This window comes from Miniopterus natalensis, chromosome 14, assembly GCF_054644295.1.
Source record: "Miniopterus natalensis isolate mMinNat1 chromosome 14, mMinNat1.hap1, whole genome shotgun sequence".
In the NCBI taxonomy this organism is placed as follows: domain Eukaryota; kingdom Metazoa; phylum Chordata; class Mammalia; order Chiroptera; family Miniopteridae; genus Miniopterus; species Miniopterus natalensis.
The window spans coordinates 36,024,322-36,051,773 of NC_142094.1; the positions used below are offsets into that span (position 1 = coordinate 36,024,322).

General features: G+C 33.8%; 1 protein-coding gene across 5 annotated transcripts in view; it reads left to right on the forward strand.

Moving 5' to 3' along the window:
- The window catches only part of KIF20B (kinesin family member 20B), a 54,198-nt gene that overhangs the window by 16,139 nt on the left and 10,607 nt on the right, over positions 1–27,452 (forward strand). For 3 of the 5 annotated variants that reach the window (XM_087824433.1, XM_016220786.2, XM_016220787.2), the window contains exons 14-27: positions 526–665; positions 951–1,086; positions 2,183–2,411; positions 3,655–3,707; positions 5,283–5,402; positions 9,419–9,569; positions 13,865–15,080; positions 15,421–15,559; positions 17,665–17,784; positions 19,430–19,490; positions 23,618–23,743; positions 24,393–24,520; positions 25,762–25,917; positions 27,044–27,223. In XM_087824433.1, the coding sequence (XP_087680559.1) occupies positions 526–665; positions 951–1,086; positions 2,183–2,411; positions 3,655–3,707; positions 5,283–5,402; positions 9,419–9,569; positions 13,865–15,080; positions 15,421–15,559; positions 17,665–17,784; positions 19,430–19,490; positions 23,618–23,743; positions 24,393–24,520; positions 25,762–25,917; positions 27,044–27,223 (2,955 nt within the window). Of the gene's footprint in view, positions 1–525; positions 666–950; positions 1,087–2,182; positions 2,412–3,654; positions 3,708–5,282; positions 5,403–9,418; positions 9,570–13,864; positions 15,081–15,420; positions 15,560–17,664; positions 17,785–19,429; positions 19,491–23,617; positions 23,744–24,392; positions 24,521–25,761; positions 25,918–26,906; positions 26,969–27,043; positions 27,225–27,452 lie in introns of those variants that run through there. The other 2 variants (XM_016220789.2, XM_016220788.2) reach the window with 2 other exon arrangements.

Consider the following 27,452-nt stretch of genomic DNA (forward strand, 5'->3'; position numbering starts at 1 on the left):
ACCCCTTAAGGTAAGTTTATGTAACACCTCTTTGCCATTTTGGAAAGTGTTTTGAGGTACTTAGTTACCACTCTATATAACATTTAGGCTTTAGATTTTGACAGACTAATTTTAAACCCAACCTTAAGCATTTGCCACAGACCTGGTCTTTACTTTCCTTCTCCAGGAAATGTAGATGCTAATACCAGGCTCACAGAAAGTTGTGTGGGTTGAAAGAAATAAAATATGAACTCCCCAAAGTAGTTTCCTGGTGGTGGGTAATAGATGCTCAAATTTTCGTTTTCTTTTATTGGTGTAGCTGGGCAATGAAACATTTCAGTTGCTATAAGTCTGTTTCTAAAATTTAAGGGGCCCACCTGATTTTTCAGGGTAATGGATCTCTGCAAATAAATAATTTTCAGTGATAATGTCATCCCTGTTAAAAGGGTGCATACTTAGAATTGACTAAATGAAAAGTTTTGAACATTTGGATAATATTTCTCTTAGGATATATTTTATTAGAATTTTAATATTTACATGTTATAGAAACTGTTGGATTTAATAGAAGACTTGAAAAGAAAGCTGATAAATGAAAGAAAAGAAAAATTAACATTGGAATTTAGAATTCGTGAAGAAGTTACACAGGAGTTCACTCAGTATTTGGCTCAACGGGAAGCTGACTTTAAGTAAGTTATTTCTTCCATGTCCTGATAAAAACTGAGAATTTTACTCACTTGTTTAAGGTTTTTTTTTTTTTTACTTATTTTATATTAGGTGGCTTTTGAATTCTCACCTTTTCTTCATAGGCTTGAAAAATAGCTGTTATTAATCTCCATGATGATTCTGAAGTATACATAAAAAATTACTTATATCTGCTTTTAATTTATAATGTCCTTAACCTTAGAAATTTAAAACAAAAACACAAAGTAGTGCTTTTTTGTTTCTCAATGGGATTCATTTGTTTTATTCAGGGAAACGCTCCTTCAGGAACGAGAGAGATTAGAAGAAAATGCTGAATGTCGTTTGGCTATCTTCAAGGATTTGGTTGGTAAAACTGACACTCAAGAACCAGTAAATCAAGATTGTGCCATGAAAGTTGAAACCAAAGTATGTTAACTGAAGTATTAAATCCATTGAGGATTTTGGTACCAGGACTTAGTGTGCCACATCAATGATATGAAATGTTAATATACTTCAGAATTAAAGAAAATTACTGTGTAGCTTTTTATAATTAAGTATTCTTTGTTAAGGATGTAAGCACACATAGAGTGGTTTAAATATAGCTATTGGACTTGTAAAGATTGTATTTCTGTTATATTTATATCTCATTTTGGTGTTGCTTGAGCCATTGTGTTGATTGTCGTTAGGTAGGTATCTTTTTGTCTGATTATCCCATATCCCTCTAAGATTTTTCTTAAAGAATTTTAAAGTTATAAGGGACCTAATGGGTCATTTATTTACTGCTCTGATTAAAACAAATATGTTTATATAAAAAGGATTGCTCTTGGTAGTCGAACTAAACATTCCCTACTATTGAAGAAACATTCTTTTCTACTGTTTCAGCTGAAGCTGAAATTGTTCACACCCCTTTGGGGTTGTTTGTTGTTTCATTTTATTTTTAATTGATTTTAGAGAGAAGGGGGAGAGAGAGAGAGAGAAACATCAATGTGAGAGAGCAACATTGATTGGCTTGCCTCCCTCACATGCCCTGACCAGGAATCGAACCTACCACCTTTTGGTGTACGGGATGATGCTCCAACAAACTGAGCCACTGGGCCAGGGCTTGTTTTATTTTTTAATTACTCAATTTGGGTGTCTGTGTTGGTGCTGTCTAGGCTCCTGCTGTCAAACCATCATTATGTATCCCTGACATGGTTTGGGTCTTGATCTAAGATGGGAAAATGGAGCTTTGTTTTCTCGGTTGTCACAACAAAACATTTTAAGACTCATTACGTAACTGAAAGTATACCTGAACTAGATAATCATAATTGTTCTATAATGACTTATCACAGTTTACAACATTGTTTGAATGGGGATCTATGTCTCATGTTCCACAACACAGAAAATGAATAATAGAACACAGCTTTTTCAAGTTGTTAATCTTTGTGCTATGTGTTTTTAAAGGTGTCTAAATCAGATGGTATCTCACTGTGAGAGTGAAAGCCACTGTTAACATTAGGCATGTGGTTTTTGCTATTTTTAGGAAGCACATAATTATGTAGAAATTGAAGATATTCTTGATTCTCTTCAAGATGATGTCACTGATATTAAGAAACAGGCTGAAATTGCTCACTTATATGTTGCATCTCTTGCTGACCCCCAGGAAGCTATTGCTTGTTTAGAAATAAAGTTTAATCAAGTTAAAGCTGAATTAGCAAAAACCAAAGAAGAATTAATCAACACCCAGGAAGAGTTAAAAAAAAGAGAAAATGGTAAGTAAATGTATTTTACTCATATTCGGATGATATAAATGTATAAAAAGACAGCTGGTTAGTATAAAATTTTTTTTTGAATCTTCATCGGATGATATGTGTATTGATTTTAGAGAGAGATGAAGAGGGGGAGAGAGAGACACACAGAGAGAAACATCGATGTGAGAGAAACAATGATCAGTTGCCTCTTGTACGTGCCCCAGCTGGCATTGAACCCTCAACCTAGGTATGTGCCCCGACCAGAAACAGCCCACAACCTTTTTGGTGTATGAGATGCTTCTCTAACCAACTGAACCACCTGGCTGAGGCAGTATAAGAGATTTATGCAACTTATTTACCATAGTGACCAGAAAATTATTTGATTTGGGTAACATAGTTAATATTTTACCATTTTTATGGCTTTGTAGTAAATTGCTGTTAAAATATTTTTTGCTTTTATTTGCTTTTAGACTAATACTATTAGAAAATGGACTTCTCAGAAAACAACAAAGAAACAAAAAAGAACTAAGTATTAGCTTCATTAGCAAATTAAGAAATGCCCTGGAAAGTTGTAAAGCTATAAATTTTGTTCTTTATGAGATCATACAGTAGGAGATTTACTCTTGGCTTGCAAGTTTGGGATAGAGTGACTCCTGTGTTTTAAGAGTTAGATAAAATACTCTGCCCTTTTCTCTGAAACAAGATGGGTAGAAAATAGGTAAGCCTGGCCAGTGTGGCTCAGTTGGTTGAGCGCCGTCCATGCACCAGGAGGTTGCAGGTTCAATTCCTGGTCAGGGTTTCAGACTCAGTCCGCATTAGGGGGTGTGCAGGAAGCAGCTGATCCATGTTTCTCTCTCATTGATGTTTCTACCTCTCTTCCCCTCTCCCTCTCTCTGAAATCAATAAAAACATATTAAAAAAAAAAAAAGAAAAAAAAATAGCAGGTAGGTTGTGCTTTTACATTACAAAGTAGTCCAGAAAGGTACTAGCTCCTTCTCTTTGACGTTATTCCAGATATTTTTTACTATTTAGCATATGTCATTCATTTTTTTCTGAATGTTTAAAGCGGCTTTTTCAGAAACATTACCCTTTGGTGGTAGAATTAGTAGCTGAGTGCTGTGTGCTTCTGGTGCTGTCAAAATCCTTTTTTCTGAATATAACACTAGTTGAAGTGTCTACTGTAGTAGCTTATGTTTTGTGATTATTCAGTGCTAACATCTTTTTAGGTGCTTAGATGTTTTTTCAATATTTTTATATTTTGCAGAATCAGAAATTAACTTCAATTCATTGGTTCAAGAGCTTGAGAAATCTAGAGAGGTAATACTTTAAGCTTTATTTTTGTCTTGATAAGGCACTTGATAATTAAATAATTGAGGCATGAATTATGATAAGGTTCATTTATTTTTAATATAATTAAAGTAATAAATGAATTGATTTAAAAAATTAAAAAATGTGTCTTCACCCTCATACCTCTCTTCAGTGATGGCCACTGGGAAGTTTGTTCAGCTCTTCCAGAAAATATATACTTACATAAATAACACATACGTGCACCTGTTAAAAAGTTACAAAAATGGGATTGTGGTTCTGTGTCTTCTCTCTTCCCTTAAAAGATGTCTTGGAGATTTATACATCAACATATACAGATTTTTGTCATTTTTTTTTTTTTTAAACTAGGTGCATTAGATGATTTAAACTTTGTTCATTTTTTCTGAAATTACTGAATGTTTTAAATTATGGGCTATGGCCTGAGCAGTGTGCAGCATTGGAATTCTGAAGATCTCTGGTACCTTCTTCCTTTAGATCAGATAACCATTCCAAGTGGTTGTAGATAGATTTGACATTGATAGGTCTAAATATGAAATTATAAGTATACATGGAGGTGAAGTGAATTTAGAGCTCTAAACTTGCTGTTTCCTGGCCTCCTCTGGCATAAGTCTTCTTATTTTAACTTACATTCATTAGGATGAATGTAAAGAACTAAATATTTTAAGATATGATCAGCTACAAATAACTCAAGATCTGGGCATCTTATATCCAGTATTTAAAGAAGTAACCACAAGAATGTACTTAGCAGAAGACATTACAGCTACTGTTTAGACAATTCCTAATCTTTTATTTTTTCTAGTTATAAAAATAGTAGATGCTAGTTGTAAAAATTCAGTTATATTAAACTATGCAAGATAGAAAATAAACTGTCCTGTAATCTTTCTCCTAAATTACAAAAAAAGAGAAAAAACAAATAAGCTGGTTGGTAACTCTTTTACTTTATACATATTTTTATAGAACAGTTACTATATACTCTTTTAAGTGCTTTACATATATTCATTAAATCTCAGAACAGCTTTATGATGTAGATACTATTATTTTTTATTTTTACAGAGATATTAAGTAACTTGCCCAGGGTCCCACAACTAGAAGGTAGAGAAACTAGGATTCAAACCCAGAGTCCGATTACAGATTCCTCTCACCCAATATGCTATTTTCCTTCTCTTTCTTTTATTTTTATAAACACATTATTTTTATTTATTTGTTTGTTTTTAGAGAGGGAGGATAGGAGAGAGAAACATCAATGTGAGAGAGAGACACCCATTGGTTGCTTCCTGTACATACTCTGACTGGGGATCAAACTTGCAACCTAGATATGTGCCCTTACCAGGAATTGAACTGCAGACCTTCTGGTGCATAGGAAAATGCTCCAGCAAACTTAGCCATACTGGCCAGGGCTAAACGTGTTATGTTTTAAACAAAAATAAGATCATGCTGAACATAGTGTGTGGTCCCTGGTATTTTTACTTAGTCTTTAAATTGGAAGGAATTCTAAAACTGCGTTGTATTTACATTTTAGTTATCCTAAAATATATTTACTAAACATTGCTTTTTTTATATTCTAAGAAAATACTTGTGCAGAATCAAAGAATTCAAGAGTTGAAAGACATAGTTGATCAAAAAGAGGAAACTATTAACAACTTTCAGAACCTAAAATTTCATGTGGAAGACACATTTAAAAGCAGTGTAAGAATTTTACTTTATTTTTCTTCATTATAAATGACATTAAAAAGTGTGTTTTGATTCAAAATAAAATAATTTTGAATAGCTTAAATAACAAACTAATTTTCCAAGAATGTTGAATTGTTTATTCTGTTTGAATTGTATTGAATTCAGTTTACTATTGTAAAATCTCAATTTTTGAGAACTTAAAAGTGGGCATTTGACCTCTGAGTACATGTAGAAGAATATGAGATGAGAAGAATTTGTAGCCCTTGCAAGTTTAAGCCTCAGCTAGTTGGAAGGGGAGCTCTGGGGTAAAAGGAACTTTGATATGGTTAGATATCCACAGATCATAAAGATCCCTATCTTTTTAACTATAACCTATCTATATATCTATATTTATAACTATAAATGAAATTTAGTAAAATAAGGGTTTTTTTCCTTAGAGACTTTCTATAATATGCATTTTAAATAATGTTCATATGCTTTATTAAGCTTGGATATTTTCTTTAAACAATTACATTATGTCGTGTGGCATATAAAGCCTTTAAAGATTTCATAGAGACAAATTAGGTAAGTTCATATTTAATTATTTTAGTCTAGAATGATTAGCCTGTTTTTTTAATCTTTTTTTTTTTTTTTAAACAATGGTTTTGGTGGTTTCTTATGGTTTTTATTGTAAGCTTCAAGTTATTTTTTAAGTAGAAATCGTAAAATATATGGTAATAATGTAATAGACTGAGTAACCTAATAGCCAAACGTCTCTCCTTGGTTCAGAGGCGCTTTTGTCTGTTTTCTCTGACTGGGAGAAGCAAGAGTGATATCTTATAAAAAGTGACTGTTGACTCTCCTTTGTATCATGACAGTTAAACTCCAATACCCACCAATATTTTCTGAATCTTCTCAACTTTAGGTGGGCCTTGGATACTGCAAGGGTGAATAAGCATTTTAGAAGAGTGGTTTACCCTCTGCCTAATCTCTGGTAGCAGGCCTCTCTTTTGGTATTTATTAGATGTGTTGTTATTCAGCCTGACTTTTTTGTACCTGAACTGAGAGAATCACCTTTGTGATAAGGCAAAGAGTAAGGATAAGAAACATAAAATGATTTATTTGAGTTAAGAAACACTTATTGTCTACTATGTGCCAAATACTATGCTAGATTCTTAGAATCACATAGATTAATAAAACCTAGTCCCTTTCACAACTCTCCAATAAGAGAGATCACATAAACATAATAATAATGAAATGTGCACTGGTAATCAGTATGTGCAAGCTGAGAATTAGGTGAGTGTATAGGGAATACTTTCTGGAGATGAAAATGATTAGGTTGAGCTTTAAAGGGTGATTAAAAATTTTAGCCAGTTTAAAGTAGATGGAGGGTGCAGTTCTTAGTCACAGAGACAAGAAGATATATTGACCTTCAGGTATAAGAATCAATGCACAAAGTCATGGAAATGAGAAGCCCCTTGGTCAGGAAAATACAAGCAGTTTGTTGTGCTAGAAGAAAGTTTGAAGCAAGGTGAGGTGAGAAATGAAGCAAGGTAGCAGTAGATTGGGGTAAGATGGTGCGAAGGCTGTAATTAGTGCATTGAAGAGTTTGGGTTTTATCTGTAGGCAGTGAGGATTCCTTAATTTTAGGAGAGGAATAGCAAAGTTGATTTTTTTTTATTTTGAGTAGATGTTTTTGGAAACTTGGAGGATGGGATTGAGATGGAATTAGGCTGGAGCTAAAGAAACCAGTTAGAAGCCTCTTGAAAGAGTTCATGTGATGGTTCATGAGGACTTTGAGGGTAGTTGGGGAGTAGAGGTAGGGATTAAGAAGAAGAAGTTGATTTGTGAAATAAGAGGTGGGTAAACTTTTTGGAACTTGGGGCTTGACTTTTTCCAGAACCAAGGCTCTTGAGTCCTGGGCCTCAAGGCTCTCAGCACTTGTATTTTGTTTATATACCACGTGCTTTTGCTCTCATCACTTGGTTTGGATTTTAAGTCTGATCTTTTATTTGGTGAAGGGAAATAAAAACAAGAGAAAGAAAAGCCAGAGACATCATTCTGGCGATTACAGCTTCGAAGAAAATTGTTGGAAAGTTAACAAGGAATTTATCTCTGTAGTCTTTTTGCATACCACAATGTGTTAGTAGTGTTTAAGAAACAGTAAAAAAGCAATATAAAATAAGCAGTATTCCTAATTTAGTAGTCCTTGCCTATAAATAAACTTTTTAGATAGGCTCTTGATCCTGTTATCAACTAACTTATAACATTGCTCAATTTTTCACATAAATACATAAACAAGTGGAAGTAATTTGGAACTTAATCTGACTGCTCATTAGCTGTTGATCTGGGTCAACTGTTCCAAAGCTGGTTTTGAAAGTGACTCTAATGATGAAAAAGTTTATTTTTAATAGTGGTTCTTTATTGTTCTTCCAACCAGGCATACCCTAGCTATTGAAAGAGAACACTTTTCAATAACTGTGAGCAGTGGAGAATAAATTTTTTGGGGGGATGAAGATTATGTAATTTGGAGGCAAAAAAATAATCAGGTCATTATGATAGGCCTAAGAGTGAGGGAAGGAGACAACTGAACCTGTCATGGAGTGGAAAACACTCTAGCTCTATCAGAGATGTGATCATCTGTCCAGGATTTTGTCATTTATCAGTGACACGAAGGTGCTAATTGTGAGGAAGCATGGAGGTTGTTCTTCCAGACATTCTTTGTTTAAGAATATCTCAGCCCGGCCAGCAAGGCTCAGTGGCTGAGCATTGACCTAGGATCCAGGAGATCACAGTTCCATTCCCGGTCAGGCTACATGCCCGGGTTGTGGGCTTGATCCCCAGTTGGGGGCATACAGGAGGCAGCCGGTCAATGACTCTCTCATCATTGATGTTTCTGTCTCTCTCTCTCTCCTCTTCCCTTCCTCTCTCTGAAATCAGTAAACATATATTTTAAAAAAAAAATTCTCAACCGAGGTACGTATCCTTGGCCGGAATCGAACCTGGGACCCTTCAGTCCTAGTGCTAACACTCTAACCATGGAGCCATACCAGATATTGCTTTATGGGAGTTCCTTTTTGTTTTTTTTTTAATATACCTTTATTGATTTCAGAGAGAGGAAGGGAGAAGGAGAGAGAGAGAAACATCAATGATGAGAGAGTCATTGATCGGCTGCTCCCTGCACGCTCCCCACTGAAGATTGAGCCCACAACGTGGGCGTGTGCCCTGACCAGGAATTGAACCTTGATCTCTTGGATCATAGGTCGACGCTCAACCGCTGAACCATGCTGGCCAGGCTTTATGGGAGTTCTTAAAGTGTAACACAATATTGCTTTGAGAGGCTTTGGTTAACAAACAAAGCTATTGTTGAATTTCTAGAGTGGCACCTCAAGATTTTAAGTAAAAGTATAGGAAACAATTTTGTTTAAGTATTTTTCTTTTCAAAGCACTTTACAAATAGGACTGAGGGGTAGGTGTTGTAGGGTTCTATAGTTATCCCCAAACAAGTCTGTAATCCACCTGATCACCTTAGGAAATCTAAAGATGAATTTGTTTTTACGTATCTGGTGAAGCTACATGCTTAACTCACTTTTTAAAAAAAATTATTTTCATATATCTATTGATTTCAGAGAGAGAGGAAGGGAGAGAGAGAGAGAAACATCAATGATAAAAGAGTCATTGATCGCCTGCCTCCTGCACACCCCCCCACTGGGGATTGAGCCCACAACCCGAGCATGTGCCCTGACTGGGAATCAAACTGCAATCTCCTGGATCCTAGATCTGTGCTCAACCGCTGAGCCATGCCTGGCCAGGCATGCTTAACTAATTTTAAGACAAGTTTTTTTTATCCTTAGTGGGTGTACACATTAGTTAATATTCCTTATTTGCAGAACCCTCAATTATTTTAGGGTGAGACTTAGGTAACTTAGAAAAATGTTTCAACAAATTTGAAAATAAAAATGTTTATGATACACTATTGAAACAATCTATATACTTTTTACATTTATTGTTGCTTTCTTTATGTGAACTAATCTGAATTTATTTTATTTTAGAGCAAGGCTGGCACATCTTTAATAATAAACAATAAATTGGCTTGTAATGAAACCGTTGAAATGCCTACGGACAACAAAACTAAAACTTATTCAGGAATAAAAAGATTAAATGCAAATGAACTTCAAGAAGATGAACCACCAGCAAAGAAAGGTACTACTTCCTTTGCCAACAGGAGGCCTTTAAGAAAGCTAATTCCTAAACCAGTAAACAGAAAAGTTGCAAATGGAGGAAATTTACTTGTCTAGGAAAAAACCCCCGAGGAAATCTAAATGTTACTAATATTTACGATAACATGTTATGAACTGTCTACAGAATGGTTGTATTTAAAGCTGTCTTTTATTATAATAAATATATTTTTAGATATGCTTTTCTCACTTTTTCATGCCTATAATTCTTTTACTTCTGTGCTTATAATAGTTAAAACATATCACTTTCATTTTCGTAGTGATAGTACCTTTTTTTGCCTAAATCTCTCCACATTGCTTTCTACCTTTGCATTTCTTATTCATTTGGAGAAAAGAACATTTGACTGGGAGACTTTGAGCTAAATGTTACTAATGATAAATGTACTTGAGTTGTTGTATTTACTATAGAATTAACTATCAAAAGAAGTGGGTGCATGCTTACTCTCTGTCTCCCTGTATATGTGAAAGAACATACCAGCATTTACATTCTTTCTAAACTGTTCATTAATTTTTTGGGAAAACTTTTGTAGTATGATACAGGGAGGTAGGGCTTTCTAAGAGAAAGCACATTACCTTTACAGACTTGGCTGGTTGCTTCACCTTGAGAAAAATGGGCAAGTTAGGTCTTACTTTGGTCATTAGTTAAATAAGTAGTACCTGCCTCCTGGGTTGTCAGGGATGAAAACAATTGGGTAATACATGAACATACTGAACACCTCACAGAACCTGAGTAAAATGAATGCTTTCGAACAGGTGCCTTAAAGGATAATGCAGCATTAGATAAATGCTTTGTAGGGTGTTCAGTGCATGTGTGAACTAATAGATTGAGACTAATATCCGTGTGCCTTCTGGCATCCAGTGAAGGAGGGGTGCTTTGCTACTGGGAGTTATAACCTTGCCGTGATTTTCCATAGCACCATTCCTCTCTCTCATTCACCTTGCTCAGTGTCATAGATTAGTTGAGAATGTAGAAAACTAGGAAGTGGCCAGGAGCAAGTGTTACACACAGCATGACCAATCCTAAAGGTAACCCATTCATGAGGATTATTTAAGAACTATAAATAATTTGGATGTGGGTAGATCTGAGTAAGTTTAGGTAACATAACATTTTTATTTCTTCTTAAAATCACAACCACTTTGGTTATTTCTCCATTACTTACATTATTAGAAACTGTAGGGGTTGCATAACATATGATATGAAAATGATAGATATAACTACCCTCTGTCCTCTCTACCTGCTACTGAAAAATCTCCATAACAAAGTATATGACTTGTCTAACTAGTAGGATAGGAGGGTTGATAGTGTCATGGGAAGCCTGTCTTCTGTTCTTAAATGGGAATGAAAAGCCCTTTCCCTATGAAAGTCAATTTACTTGTTTGAGATCACTGTATCCAGACTTTGAGGAAACTGGTAACCATGCAAATAGTCCAAGAAATAAGCTTTCAGATAGTGATAAAGGAGACAGACTAGAGATATGATACAGCCTACTTGTGATTTTTCAATCAAAAAGCTAATTTTTTACAACGAAAGGAAGTAAGCTGTATAAGTATAGGTTGCATATAGTATAAGTATTGAATTCAAGTGTTAACTGTATTCCTTTCTCGTCGTTTACGTTTTATAAGTAAGCTGTAGATACTGCAGAGTTTTTTCCTGTCTTTATTGCTGGACTTATTTTAATTTTTCCCTAACAAGGTTGTCCTGAATATGTTCTATAAATCTTTTGATATAAAACATTCTAAAATTACTGAAAAAATAGTACAAATATCTGGAAAAAAAAATCCAGTACAAACAAATTAGTTTGATTTACCTTCTATTATGTATTCTGGTTCTTGTTTTAATTAAAAATGATTTTTTTCCATTTCAGTTGACAGTTAGTTTCAGGTGTACAACATATTAGTTAGACATTTATATTACTTACAAAGTGATTACCTTCTGTATTCTGGTTCTTGAAATACAGTTGAAATTAAGGAAACAACTTTACTTGATCACAGAAGCTTTCTGTATTCACTTCAGGGTTTAGGGACTGTTTGTATATAGTATGCATGACGCAAGTATTTTTGATCAAGAGAGTCAGGATTTATTTATGACCTCTGAATTTCTAATTGTTGTCATTTTTAAGTTGCTTAGATCCCATCTCTCTTTCCTAATAAAGGGTTCAGACATTTTTATAACTTGTCTTTTTAAAGGGTATGGGGGATTTTTTAACATGTCTATTATAATAGGGAAAAAAAATCCAGGACTCTTAACATCATGATTTAGTTTTCTCAGTTAGTCATTTCCACTGATGAATTCATAGGTGTGAAAATATCATAGAGAATTACATTAAATTGAAAGTAGAACAGAAGTCTGAACTGGGGGAGAAGACCAAGTTATTTCCCTTTGGAATGACTTGCCATGACTTTATAAGATGCTGAGAGACAATCTGATGAAAAATAATACATTCCAGAGTAGCTGGAATCATTAGAATAAACAGAATCTAAGGAAGTGAGGCTGTACAGCAGGGGTAATGCCATGTTTCTCCCATTCTCTTTGAGGCAGGAGAGAGCCATGTAAATTATAGATAATTAAACCTTGTCCAGTGAGCTTTTAAAATTAGTCTGTATTAAAGAAAAGAGATTTTGGGATCCCATAATGGGATTATACAATTACAGCTGCCCCAAAGCATTTAGACAGTGGGTGAAGGAAAAGAATATGGATTGTATTTGAAAAGTGAAAACACTGGCCATGGCTAAAATATACTGTTTTTATTCATTGCGCTGAAAGTAATAGATTTTTTTTAACGAGGAGGATTTCAGGGCAACCCTCCCTTAAAACTGTCTTTTACTTTTGTGTATTAAACTCAGATTCTTACATGTTTTGAAGTAATTTCTTAGGATGTGAGATAGTCCCCATACCCTGGTTACAGTAATGGAAGTTGTATGAAAACAAAAAGATAAATTGATGGCCCTGGCCTAGTGGATCAGTTGGTTGGAGTGTCGTCCCATACACCAAAAGGTTGCAGGTTCAATTCCCCATCAGGGCACATACCTAGGTTATGGGTTCGATCCTCAGTTGGGGCACATATGGGAGGCAACTGATGGATGTTTGTCTCTCACATTGATGTTTCTCTCTCTCTCTCCCTCTCTAAAAATCAACGAAAATATATCCTTGGGTGAGGATTTAAACAAAAAAAGATAAATTTGTGTATCTAGAGGACTGAGTATTATGTTTCAAGATTTAACTATACAATCTACAAGAAAAACTTGAACATAATTTTTACTTGACAGTTGTATGAGGTGGGTTAATTTGTCAAAATGAACTTTAAAAATTAAGTTTTAGCTAATAGTGCATATATGCTATGCTGGGTATAGTTTAATTTATACCAAATATGATTGTTAAAGTTCTTGTATTTATACAACATTTACAAAATGCTTTAACATACATTATATATTAACCATTTGGGCCTCTTACCACTCTTTTGTATAGTAAGTAGGGCAGGTAGAAATATTCTAGAAATGTAGATATTGATCCTGGCAAAAGCAAATTTTTATTCAGCTTTAATTAACTGAACTCTCTGTGCAAATTTTCAGGCTTTGATAATAGCTAACTGTGTCCCAAGCATGGTGTTCTAAGCTCATTTATTATCTTGATCTTCACAATAATCTTGATCTTCATATAGGTAGCAGTAGTAGTATTTCCATTTGAGGAAGCGGTTGGAGTTTATTAATGGTCATACAGCTAATGAAGGATAAGGCTACATTAGATTTCCCAGAACTTCAACCATCTTTTTCCTGATTTTAGCCATGAAAATTTAAAGTACTCAGTTTTCAAATCACTAATTTAGTAAGTCTCTCATATAATTGTACTTTAAAACTATACTGTAGGATATGGATGTCTGTCTTGGGTGTCTCATTATGTGATCACCTTCCCTCTGTCCCATATTATAATGATAATAAAGATTCATGGTGGGAAATTTAAATAATACTGAAAGTTATAAAGAGGAAGTATAAATAACTGGTAATCCTCAGAGGTAGCTACCATCATTTGGTATACTTCTTTTGCTGACTCTCCCCATTAACTTACAGAACTATAGTTTTTATATAAATGGGCTTATACCATGTATGTTTTGCCACCTGTTTTTGCTCTTTCACTCAGTAGCTTATTTGTTTTTCATTAAAAGTTTGCTTTCATGTTTCTAGTGTTTGAATATTGGCTTATCTGATTACTTTTTGGTTTTACTAAGGTTTGCCAGATTAATAACAATCTTCTTATTTTTAAAGGACCTATACATGTTAGTCCAACTATCACTAAAGACCGAAACGAAAGTGAAGAGATGCAACAGAGCATTTCGGACGATGAGGAAAACATCAGAGCTGTACAAGAAAATAATGATAATGAAGAGCTGAAAACACGATTACTCATTGTTGAGAATGAACTTAGAAATGAAAAAGAAGAAAAAGCAGAACTAAGTAAACAGATTGTTGGTTTGCAGCAGGAGCTTTCTTTTTCTGAGAAGAAGAGCTTTTCTTTAAGTATAGAGGTCCAACGAATTCAGTCAACTTATGACAGTGCAGTTTCTGAATTACAAGTGCAGAAATGTATGAATCAAGAACAGGAGGAAAAGATTATAAAATTGTCAGAGGAAATAGAAATCGCTAGAAGGAACATCGCAAATAATGTTTCACAAATAAAATTAATGCAAGCAAAAATAGATGAACTACGAACCCTTGACTCAGTTCCTCAGATCTCAAACATAGATTTGCTCAATCTCCGGGATCTCTCAAGTGGTTCTCAGGAGGATTTGCCAAATACACAGTTACACCCTTTGGATAATGATTATTTGGTAAGTAAGCAGGTTAAGCTTACTAGGGAAAGTTCTTTCCACTCTAGCATTGATGCCATTTGGGAGGAATGTAAGGAAATTGTAAAGGCCTCCTCCACAAAAAGTCGTCAGATCCAAGAACTGGAACAACAAGTTGAAAAATTACAAGCAGCAGTAAAAGGCTATGAGGAGGAAAATAGGAGATTAAAAACAGAGAATAAAAATCAAGATGACTTACTAAAAGAAAAAGAAAGTCTTATACAACAGCTGAAAGAAGAATTGCAAGAAAGAAACGTTAGTCTGGATGTTCAAGTACAGCATGTAGCTGAAGGAAAGAGAGCACTTTCAGAAATCACGGAAGATGTTGCCTGCTATAAAGTGAAAATAAAGGAACTTGAAGAAATCTTAGAATCTCAGGAAAGTGAATGTAGTCATTCAGCCAAGTTAGAACAAGACATTTTGGAAAAGGAATCTATCATCTTGAAGCTAGAAAAAAATCTGAAGGAATTTCAAGCAAATCATCAGGATTGTATCAAAAACATCAAAGGTTTAAATGAAAGGGAAGTCAAGTTGAAAGAAGAAATCACACAATTAACAAATAATTTGCAAGATGCAAAGCATTCCCTTCAGTTAAAGGAAGAAGAAAAGGAAACCAACCGGCAGGAGACAGAAAAGTAAGCTAAATGTTATTCAAATATTTATAATATGCCAAGCATTCATTTTATTGATTTTCTTAAGTAGCTTTTAAATAATGTAGGTGAGTGTAACTTAATCTGGTGACACATAGCATGTATGATGAGTGAAGAACTTGGATTTTGTTTATATAAGCCTTTGGAAATAAGTTACATGCACAGGTCTTTTTATAAAATCTGGAATTTTCTCTGAAGGACTCATTCATGGTTTGGACATTCTAAATTTGTGAAAGATGTAATTCTGTAGATTGTTACTGTCTCACATTATGATCCTAAGTGATTAATGGTGTGTCACTACAGAAAAGTGGTTTGTGTTTTATAGATTAAAGGAGGAGTTGTCTGCAGGCTCTGCTCTTATCCAAAATCTGAAAGCAGATCTTCAGAGGAAGGAAGAAGATAATGCTGAGCTGAAAGAGAAACTGACTGATGCCAAAAAGCAGATTAAGCAAGTACAGAAAGAGGTAGACTCTTTGAAAGGCTGTGTGTCCAATTTAAATAATAAAGATGGTTTTCCTTATATATCAAGTTTAGATACTATGATACTAATTTTAGGATTGAACAGAATATAGGTCAACTTCATAATTTTTCTTAAAATGTTGAGTACAGTTATTTCACAAAAGAAAATTTTTGTCAGCTTAAAGTGAAAAATGGCCAACATTTAGAAAACTATGTCTTGTGTAGGATTGGAACTTTTTGTTTCTCTTAAGGACTGCTAAACATCAAATTCCCCCCAAAAAAGGAAAAAGCAAACTTATTTTGCAGATAGTATTTAGGAGAGTATGCAGTGCAGTTATAACAAGTGTTTTTTTGTTTGTTTGATTTTGTTTTTAATAAACTTTAAAAATGTTTTTATTGATTTCAGAGAGAGGGAGGGAGAGAGAGATAGACACATCAATGATGAGAGAGTCATTGATCGACTGCCTCCTGCATGCCCCCTACTGGGAATTGAGCCCAGAACCCAGGCAGTGCTCTGACCAGGAATCAAACTGTACCTCCTGGTTCCTGGGTCGACAGTCAACCACTGAATCATGCCAGCTGGGCTAACAAATTATTATAGTTTAATTTTAAAATAGAAAATACAATCACATGATTCCAAATTCGGAACATACAAAAGTAATACACAGTGAATAAAAACAACAACCTTCCACTCCTCCCAGCCATCAAGTTTCTTTGCAAGGCATTGAATATTATCAGTTACTTTTCTTTTTACTTCTCCTGCCTTCTGTTCTTCTTTCTTCCTCTTCCTCTATAAAAAACAACAACAACATTCTATAAATGCTGTTGTAAATCTTGTGGGTTTTTTTAATAGTATATTTTGGCTGTGATTTCTTGTCAGGATTTAAAGTCTCCAAAGAAGGTTTTTTATGGCTATAAAATGTATTTACAGTCAGTTAATTGGTCCCCTGTTGTTGGACAGTTCTGATAGTTCCTACTCTTCTGCTGATTCAAATTATGCAGCAATGTCATTTTGAATGTTTACAAGTCTTTTTGTGGTATAATTCCTGAAAGTGGAATTTGTGGGTTGTGGGTTGGTACATTTGTAATTTCAGTATTTAGTATGCTCTTTAGAGATTATGCCAATTTATGTGCTGGAAGTAATGTATGAGAATAAAAGAGTATCTTTTTCTCTATATCCTCACACAAAGTAGCATTTTATCATACTTTTTTGATATTTGCTAATTTGACAGGTAAATAGAGTATCTCACTATAATTCTAACTTACATTTCTTTAATTATGAGTGAGTATCTTTGTTTGAAAGATACTTGTATTTTTTTGTTTCTGTGAAGTGTGTATTCATATCTTTTGTCTTTTTAGCTTGAGTTGTTGGTTTTATTATTATTGAAGTTTATTACATATTCAGGAAATTTAGCCTTTTGAGGATATGAATTGCATATTTCCCCACCCCTTGCCATTTTTCTTGGTTTTGTCTATAGTTATTTTTTGCCTTAGAGCAAATTTTTATTTTCATAATTTTAAATTTATTAACTTTTTTTCACAAATGCTTGATTTTTGTTGGTACCAGTAACACCAAAAATCAGTTGACTTCTCCTTGCTTGGGTACCTTTTGGTCATGTAATTGTTCCTCTATGTACCATTATTAGTTTTTAAAGTATTTCTTGTATTACTGGATCACATTGCTCAATAAACCTTGGAAATGTGGGCCAGTATTTTCTCCCTAGAATAATGTCTCTGTTGATTTTTCCATGATAATGATTTTACTGTTGCATGCAAGATGCTATGTTGATTCTTTTTTGAGAGCACTTACAGAGTTTGAAATTCTTAAACTGTAAGAAGAAAATGATTTTTTCATATGCATTCTCCTTTAGAGTATTAAGAAATATTTTGATAATTTGAATCCATATTTTATACTAGTTACAATCTATTTTTTTTAAATTTATGTTTATTGTTGAAAGTACTACAGGTGTCCCCTCCTTTCCCCGCATTGACCTTCTTTAATGGGTTTTTAAGGACATGAATCTTTGAACCAGTGATCATGAATTTTAACCATAAAGCAATTAATATTTTTAAAAAATTTTAAATTTCTTTTATAATCATTGCTTTGTAGGTATCTCTAATGCGTAGTGAGGAAAAATTACTGAGGGTTAAAATGAATGAACTGGAGAAAAAGAAAAACCTGTGTTCTCAGGAAATAGATATGAAACAGCGAACCATTCAGCAACTCAAGGTATCAGTTTTTTTAAAGGATGGTTTAAATAGAATCTGTATAATTTAGTGTCTAAAAAAATCAGTTCTTTATACCAAAGTCTCTTTTGGCCTTTCCTGTAATTGAAAAATTGGTTAAAATGAAATAAGGTCATAGTGATTTGCTTCTAATGACTAGAGGATGCAAAGGAAAAATAGTAACTTGACAGTGGAGAAACCTGACAACCACCACCTTAACTGGTGTTCAAGAATAGCATCGCTGATGGTAAGCCACATTGGTAATAAGTATTTCCTGACTCAATTGACCAGAAGGACACATTTTTTCTATGATCTTCTTCTTCCAAATCCATTATTTTAATCTAATTGTGAGACGATATCAGGCAAACCCAAACTGAGGATGTTCTACTAAATACCTGACTAGTAAAAAGTGTCAAGGTCATTGAAGAAAAGTATTACTGAGAAACTATCACAAATAGGATACTAGGGAGACATGATGACTAAATGCAGTGCTGTATCGTGTATGGGATCCTAAAACATCAGTGGAGAAACTGGTGAAGTCCAAATAGTCTGTAGTGTTGATAGCATTATATCAATGCTAATTTCTTTTTTCCACACAAAAATGATTGTTTCCATTTTCTAAATAACACAGCTTTGAGACTCAACTGGTCATTTGTTTGTGTCCAATGTTAGTTTCTTGATTTTAAAATATATGTATTTTAAAATGATAATAGAAGATGTTGAAATTAGGGGAGGCTAAATGGAGGTTATACAGGAAATCTCTGCTATCTTTGCAATTCTTCTATAAATCTAAAATTATTTCAAAACAAAAAGTAAAAAGAAAAAGCCCAGAACCTGTAAAAAAAATTTTTTAAGAAGACACTTAAGCAAAGTTCCTTTATAAATGGTTATATTTTACTTAACATCAATTAATTGTGTAAGGCAACAATAAAGAAAGGTTGTCGTATTCTTTGCACGTTTGTTTTTAAATGAAGCAAACTAATGAATATTCACATGTAAATGTGTGATTTAAATTTTTAACTGAATACAACCTAATAAAGCAATCTGTACTTTCATAATACAATTCAGAGATTTCCAGGTTCTATAATGATTCATTGTAATACTTACAAAGTAAGAAGAGAGTGCTGAAGTTAGATAAGGCTTGAGGTTGGATTACCTTACAGGTTAAAACTGGGATTGGAGGATTTTCAATGCCCATAATTTAATCTTGGCTCTTAAGGCTTTCTTCCATCTATTTTCTACATAGAGGAGATGGAGGGTGCTGTTTTTCTGCATTTTGAATTTACTGATAGGGAACTTTTTAATGGTTTCTCTTATTCCTCCTTTTGTGACTACATAGTAAACCTCCATTTCCCTCTTTTTGCTTTTCGTGGTGTATAAGAGAAAACAGTAACTTAAAATGTTAAGTAAAATGGCTGGGCAGTAGTGTTGAGGTAGATTAAAGGTATAAAGTTATTACTACTATTTTTTTCTTTTACACTCTCTGCCCTTTTATCCAATGTGAAAGAAACTTGGAAGCTGGAGACTAGTCAGCTTTGTAGGAGACAGATTTCAAACCTAATATTAAACCTTGTTTTCAAGGCCCCACAAATAAGTAGTAATGTATGTTTGTTACATTTGCAATTAATTCACATTCTTTCATTTTGCAGGAACAGTTAAGTAATCAGAAAGTGGAAGAAGCTATACAGCAGTATGAGAGAGTGTGCAAAGGTCAGGAACAAACCTCTACTTCTAGTACTGAAATGACTAGCAAAATAGTTGCAATAACAATTGGTTTAGTAATTTTCCTCTGAAAATTCTAAAGTAAAGTAAGGGCAACATAAGCTATAACTTTGTCAAAAGAGAAAGTATGGCTTTTCATGAATAACTTAGAAGTGTAAAGTTTATTCTTAGAAATTTAAACATAAATACTCAGTCAAAGCTACATTGATCTCTAGGTAATGGCCAGTATTTTGTGAAAAAGACAAAGTTTCTTAGGTTACAATGAACGGAATAGATTTCTAGACAAAATCATGTGAAGAATATACTTCAAGTAAAATAGCTTTAAAATTAAAAAAAATTTTTTAATAAAGTTTAAAAGAACCATTTAAAATTTTAGCTTCAGATTATATGTGCTGAATTATGCTTTTTAAACTCAAATTGTATTGATTTTCTTATTTGAAACTTTATAAAAATTTCTTTGTAGATAATATACATATGGTAGGCTTACATGTTCGTGTGGAAAAAGACATGCAGGTTATGATTATTATGATAGTTGTATTAGCTCAAAAGAATGTCACAGTGGCACAGTGCACTTAGGCATGGTCTCTCAAGTGCTCAAATTGCCAACCTTCATTATTTACACATTTTTGTAGTCTCCTTGCTATTCTCATGCACACTTTGGCACAGAATTCTACCCACTTTTGCCCACCCCTGAATTTCTGTTTGTAAAATTATGCAGATTCCTTTCTTCTCCATAACTCACCCCTTAACAAAAAATTGCATTTTCAGTTCTTTAAGCTTTCCCTGGCTTCTGCATTTCTTTTTAAACACTGAATGCCATTCACTTAGCTATCTTAGTAAATTGAGATCTAATACATATACCATAAAATCTGCCCTTTAAAAGTGTACATTTTAGTGGGCTTAGTATCTTCACAAAGTTGTACAATCCACTACCACTGTCTAATTTCAGAACATTTTCATCATCCCCAAATGAAACCCTGTACCCATTAGCCAGTCCCTGTCAATCACTAACCTGCTTTCTGTCTTTATGGATTTGCCTGTTGTAGACATTTCATTTAAGTTGATTCATGCAACATGTGGCCTTTTGTGTCTGACTTCTTCACTTAGCATGTCTTCAAGTTTCATCCATATCATAGCATGTATCAGTACTTTATTCTTTTTTATGGCCAACTAATATTCCATTATGTGAGTAGATCACTTTTTATTTATATATTAGTTGATGGGCGTTTGGATTGTTTCCACTTCTTGGTGTTTATGAATATGTGTATACAAGTGTTTGGGTGAACACATCCTTTCAGTTTCTTGTGGATACATCTCTAGGAGTGGGACTACTGGATCATGGTAACTGTATGTGTAACTCTTTGAGGAACTGTCAAATTTTTCCACAGTGACCATATTTTTCTATGTTCCTCCCAGCAGTGGATGAGGGTTCCAGTTTCTTCATGATGTTGCTGACACTATTTATTTATTTATTTATTTATTTATTTATTTATTTATTTATTTATTTATTATTTATTTTAAAATGGGAGGACTAATGCTGCCTGATTTTATTTTATTTTATTTTTAAATTTATTTTTAAAATATATCTTGCCCAGCTGGGCATGGCCCAGCGGTTGAGCATCGACCTAGGATCCATGAGATTGAGGTTAGATTCCTGGTCAGGGTACATGCCTGGGTTGCGGGCTGCAGCTGATTAATGACTCTTTCATCATTGGTATTTCTATCTCTCTCTCCCTCTCCCTTCCTCTCTCTGAAATCAATAAAGATATATTTAAAAAAATGGAAAAAAATAAAATAAAAATAAAATATATCTTTATTGATTTCAGAGAGAGGAAGAGGGAGAGAGAGATAGAAACATCAGTGATGAGGAGAGTCATCATTGATTGGCTGCCTCCTGCATGCCCCTGACTGGGGATCGAGCCCGAAGCCCTGGGCATGTGCCCTGACCAGGAATCGAACTGAGATCTCCTAGATTCTAGATTAATGCTCAACTGCTGAGCCATGCCTGGCCAGGCTATTTTTCATTTTTAAAGTTATAGCTATCTTTATTAGTTTCCTAGAACTGCTGTAACAAAGTACCAAAACTGGGTAGCTTAAAACAACAAAAACTTATTCTCTCACAGTCTTAAGAGCTAGAAATCCAAAATAAAAATATTGAAATGCTTCTTCTGAAGGTTCTAGGAAATAATCTTTTCTTGTCTTTTCTAGCTTCTTGTGGTTAATGGCAATCCTTTGTATTTCTTGGTTTATGTCATTATAACTCCAGTCTGTCTTTGTTTTAACATGGCCGTCTTCCCTCTGGTGTGTCTGTATTGGTGTCTTCTCCTTATGAGTGTTGTCCAAATTTTCCTCTTTGTATAAGGATTTAGGGCCCATCCTAATCCAGTATAACTGTTATACTTAACTTGATTACCTCTGCAAAGATCCTATTTCCAAATAAGGTCATATTCATAGGGGGTGGACATGAATTTTTGGGGAACACTATTTAGCCTAACATTCTGAGTATAAAGTAGTACCTCATTCATTGTGCTGTTGATTTGCATTTCCCTAATGACTAATGATACTGAGAATCTAGTTTTTAGCAGTTGGCCATTTGCATATCTTCTTTGGAGAAATTTCTGTTAAGTCCTTTGCCCATTTTAAAATTGGGTTGTCTTTTTATTATGGAGTTGTAAGGGTTCTTTGTATATTCTGGATACTAGACTTTTCTCAGATAAATGATTTGCAAATGTTTTTTCCCATTCTTTGGGTTGTTCTTCAGTTACTTGATAGTATCCTTTGATGCATAAAAGTTTTTATTTATTTATTTTAAATATATCTTTATTGATTCAGAGAGAGGAAAGGAGAGCAAGAGAGAGAGACAGAAACATCAATGATGAGAGTCATTGATCGAGCCCGCAACCCAGGCATGTACTCTGACCGGGAATCGAACCCCGATCTCCTGACCCTAGGTCGATGCTCAACCGCCGAGCCACGCCCGATCGGGCTGCATAAAAGTTTTTAATTTTGATGAAGTTCAGTTTACCTGTTTTGTTTTGATTGCATGTATTTTAGGTGTCATGTCTAAGAAACTTGCCTATTTCAAAGTCATCTAGGTCTTCTAAGAGCTTATAGTTTTAGCTCTTATATTTTTAGATCATTGATCCATTTTGAGATCATCCATTTGAGTTAATAATACTGTTTGAGGTAGGTATCTAACTTAATTCTTTTGCAAATAGAGATCCAGTTGTCCAAGTACCATTTGCTGAAAAGACTATTCTTTCCTCCACTGCATTGTCTTTAAATCAGTTGACCATGAATATAAGGGTTTATTTCTGGACTTTCAATTTTGTTTCATTGATCTATATGTTTGTCCTTAAGCTGGTATCACACTGTATTAGTACTGTAACTTTATCTAAGTTTTGAAATGGAAAGTGTGAATGTTCCCACTTTTGTTTTTCTTTTGCAAGATTGTTTTGGCTATCTTGAGTTCCTTGGGTTTGTACCTGAATTTTAGGGTCAGATTGTCACAATTGTGGGATATTATTTCATTTAGTTAGACCTTCTAGAATTCCTCTCAATGATGGTTTTTAGTTTTCAGTGTATAAGTTTTGCACATTTTTGTTAAGTTATTTCTAAGTATATTATTCTTTGTAATGCTTTTGAAAATTGAATTATTTACTTAATTGATTTGATTATATTGATCTTGTATCCTGTAACTTTGCTGAACTAGTTTATGAACTCTAATAAGGTTTTCTTTATTTTTATTCCTGTTTTGGGGGATTCCTTAAGATTTTCTATATACAAGATATGTCTTCTGCAAGTAGAGACAGTTTTACTTTTCCCTTTCCACTCACTCTGCTTTTTATTTCTCATTCTTGCCATCTCTCCATCCATTCTTGCAAGCATACAAGCATCCATCTTACGTTGAGTATTTGTTTGGTACTTCACATATGCCAGTGCTGCTGTAGGCGTTGAGGGTACAGCAGTGGACAAGACGGAGTTTCTGTCTACCTGGAACTCATGTTCTGTTACAGTTAATAAAAATGTATTTTAGTTTTTAGAAGAAGTCAAGAAATTTGGATATGTGGGTGGAGATGTTAGTAATTTCTAAAGTGTTTACCCTAAATTTTTAGATCTAAGTGTTAAAGAAAAAATAATTGAAGATATGCGAATGACACTGGAAGAACAGGAGCAGACTCAGGTTGAACAGGACCGGGTGCTCGAAGCTAAGGGAGAGGAAGCTGAAAGGCTGGCTGCAGGTAAAACAAGACTGCTTAGATATCTCAGGACACCCCTATATTTTCTTTATTTTCCTGGATTTTTTTTTTTTTTTTTTTTAAGTATTGTAGTATTTATAGTAATTCACAATGAAAACGTATCTGGTGTGTTTTTGAAATGTCCTGTCACTTACTGTTTTCCAGTATGATGAAGATTGTTTTATCTAAGTAAAATTATGTGCAGTAAGGAAGGAATAAGGACTTGTTCATAATAACTGGATGATAACTAGTGCAGTGTCCCCCAGATGTTAAGAATAAACTTTCAACTAAGTTTTACCTCTGTCTAGCTCTTAGTATTATCTGGTATAAATACTCTGATTCCATCCTGCAGAACACAATCACAGTTTTTTTTAATTTTTGAGAATTACCTGAAGTTTTGTGTATAATTAAGACTGACATACATTTAATTTATATTGTGTGTTTTGAGCACTATTCAGTGGGTGCCTGAGAGGTCCTTATAGTTTCTCTTCTCTGAGAGTTTGGAAAGAACTCATAAAAGTGAGTCTCTTAGTGTAGTTCTAATTCTGTCTTGATCTGTGTTCTTTTCTCTTGTGTGTATCCCATGCCACATATCTCTAAATGGTATAACTTTTGCATGTGCTTTGAGAAATAATTGTATGTTTTCAAACAGAATTGGAAAAATTGAAGGAAAAATGCGAAGATCTGGAAACCAAAAGTAATCAAAGGTCAAGTAAAGAATTTGAACATAACACAGATGTGCTTAGTGAACAGCTCAGTAAACTTCAAGATGAGTTACAGGTAGGATTTCATGTATCTGTCTGTCTATATTCATTACATTTCTCATGAGAGGAGAATTCACTAAATATTTGTAATTGTTTCATATATGGGTAAAATAATTCCTAGGAAGTGCTATTCTATTGATAGAATTTTTTTGTATACATTGAAATGACATGGGGAAGAAATTCCCAAGATACAAACTAATTGCCAATGAAAATACAGTGTTTGGGTCTTCAGTTTTATATCCTATATATTTAATACTTGAATCACCATGTCTTACCTGTTTTTCTACTCTTGAACTTTTATTCATCAAATACTACTGTGGAGAAGATGACTTTTAGGAAAATTATTTTGATTATTATAAATCTTTTCAATATGTAATTATTAAGTTGGAAAAGAACAGAGTTGTATATCTGGACAGTGGGATATATTTGAAAGCATACTACATAGAAGATATTCTGTTTGGTGTTTGTATTTTTTTCCATGGTCAGCTCTAACATACTATGTATAGAATACAACATATGGGGGAAATATGTTTTTAATGGGATTTACCAAATACTGCTTAAAAGTTTGTATATTAGGAGTTGTATTCATAACTAGATTTGAGATGGAAGAAAACATAATAATGATTTTGAAAAGTTAGCTGCATCTAAATTATTTTCTTAAGTTCAGGCTGGGTGTAATTTTAAAGTGGTGGTACTGTTGTTGTTTACTTGGATTTTGAATGTATAAATTAGATGCCTTTGAACCCAATTTGAAAATTACTGGTCAACTGTAGTCTCTGTCCATCTGGTCTCAATGAGTCTTAAACTAATAAATGTTTTCCTATTGAACACATTATTCTTTACTTGGCATCTTATATATCCAGGAATATTTTATTTTTGGAACCATACAATTAGAAATGACCATCACAAACCAAGTTGTTGTTTTTCTTCTTTTTTTCTGGCTTTTAGGAAGACTTGGGTCTTTGGAACTTTTGCAGGAATTTAAATTGTTTATTTCTTGTTATGCTCACTGATTAAAGCCCTTAAATAATGAACTTCACAGCAAAGTAAAATTTCTAAGGGAAATACTGCTTAAGAAAGCAAACCAGCAATGTTCATTTTATAATCTGAAATAAACTGATTTTGTCATTGTTGAAAGAAAAACACTTTTAAGTTTTTAAAAAGGTAAAAAGTGATGGGTTTTATGAAAATGGTATAAAGATAGATTTCCTGACCACTTAAGCATGTGATAGTTATTTGTACTATTTTTATATATAGGTATCTGAACAGAAATATAAATCTGATAGAAAGAAATGGTTAGATGAAAAAATGATGCTAATCACTCAAGCAAAGGAAGCTGAAAATCTACGAAACAAAGAGATGAAAAAATATGCTGAAGACAGAGAACGTGGTTTAAGGCACCAAAATGAAGTGGTTGGTAGCAATTATACTTTCTCTTTGATGTATTTCACCTGCTTTCTTTGATTTGTTGAATTTATCTTTGGTATTCTTATCTATCTCTACAAGGTTGACTGTTTTCTTTCTTTCTATTTGTATTGTGAATAATAAATTTATTATTATTATTATTATTATTATTGTATAATAAACCTGACAAGCTAGCGGGGGGTTAGGGGAGTACATGGCAGGCCTGACAAGCTCAGTGACTAAGAGTGACCACAGGATTCTCTGATCACAAATTCCTAACTGGGCAGGCCATGGTAGGTAGTCTCTTCCCAGGCCCATGGCTTCTTTAACAAAGGTCAGTCTCTAAGTGAGTTCTGTCCATTGTTCTTATGCATCTAGCACAACATACCTTTGAAATGTCAGAGTAGTTTTTTTTTTTTTTTAGATCCCTTGAATGCACAACTGCAGGCACCAGAGCACAAGACCACCAGAGCAGGAAACCACAGAACCCCTCACTGTTATCTTGTTCCCTGCCTACTATTTCCATGCGCTGTGTATGTTAATTATTAACATTCTGGTACCCACCAATGTAAAATAAGTGTGTTTCTCCATTTAGCTTTTTATGTAATCCTAGAGATATCTCCACTTTGCTTTCTCCTGCCTCCTTAATTGGCCACAATGGATTTCATATAACCTTCCTTACGTTTTTCTCCTTTGACTCTAATGCATAAAAGGAACTGCAGAACTGCCATTCTCCTAAGCATTTTCTCAGCCTGTTGAGATCTTGCTTCTAGGCGTGTCCTCAAAAATCTGTCTGAAATAAATGCTTAGAAAACTTTTCTGTAGGTTTGGATGTTCTTTCACTGACAGTAAGATGACTCTTCTGTCCCATTTTATCTTGAAGTTCACTTATGTTCTTATTTTAATTTTTTTCAGTTTATTTATCAAATTGGGAAAATACCTAATTACATTTCTGCCTAGATACAGAACTTAAATTTTCTTCCTTTTGACTGCCACAGGCTTATCCCTACTGTATTGTGAAACTTTTTTTGCATTTTGAACTGGACATTCTACTAACATGGTGTGTATATTTTATCTTATATGCCTATTTTTTCAAGATATACTTTAATTAACGTTTTATCTAATTTCTGGTTAGGAAATACTTACAGCACAGCTGGTGGAAAAAGATAGCAACCTTCAGAAGTGGCGAGAAGAACGGGACCAGCTGGTCGCAGCTTTAGAAATGCAACTGAGAGCACTGATGTCCAGTAACTCACAGAAAGATAATGAAATTGAACAATTAAAAAAAGGGATCACAGCAGAGGCTTCTAAAACAGTCAGTAGAATCTTGTTCTTTCCATGCCTTTTTTAAAAAAATGAACAGTGAAAAATTTCAAAATTGTTTAACTCAAGTTAAAAAAGTAAGTTTTAGTAGGTCAGAGGGGAATTAGAGTTTGAAAAATCATTTGGATATTTTTCATGAATTTTGAGTTTTTAGAGTTTATCATAATGATTGGTTCAGAGATAATATTGTCTTCCAAGTAGAGTTGTGAAAATTCAGAGCA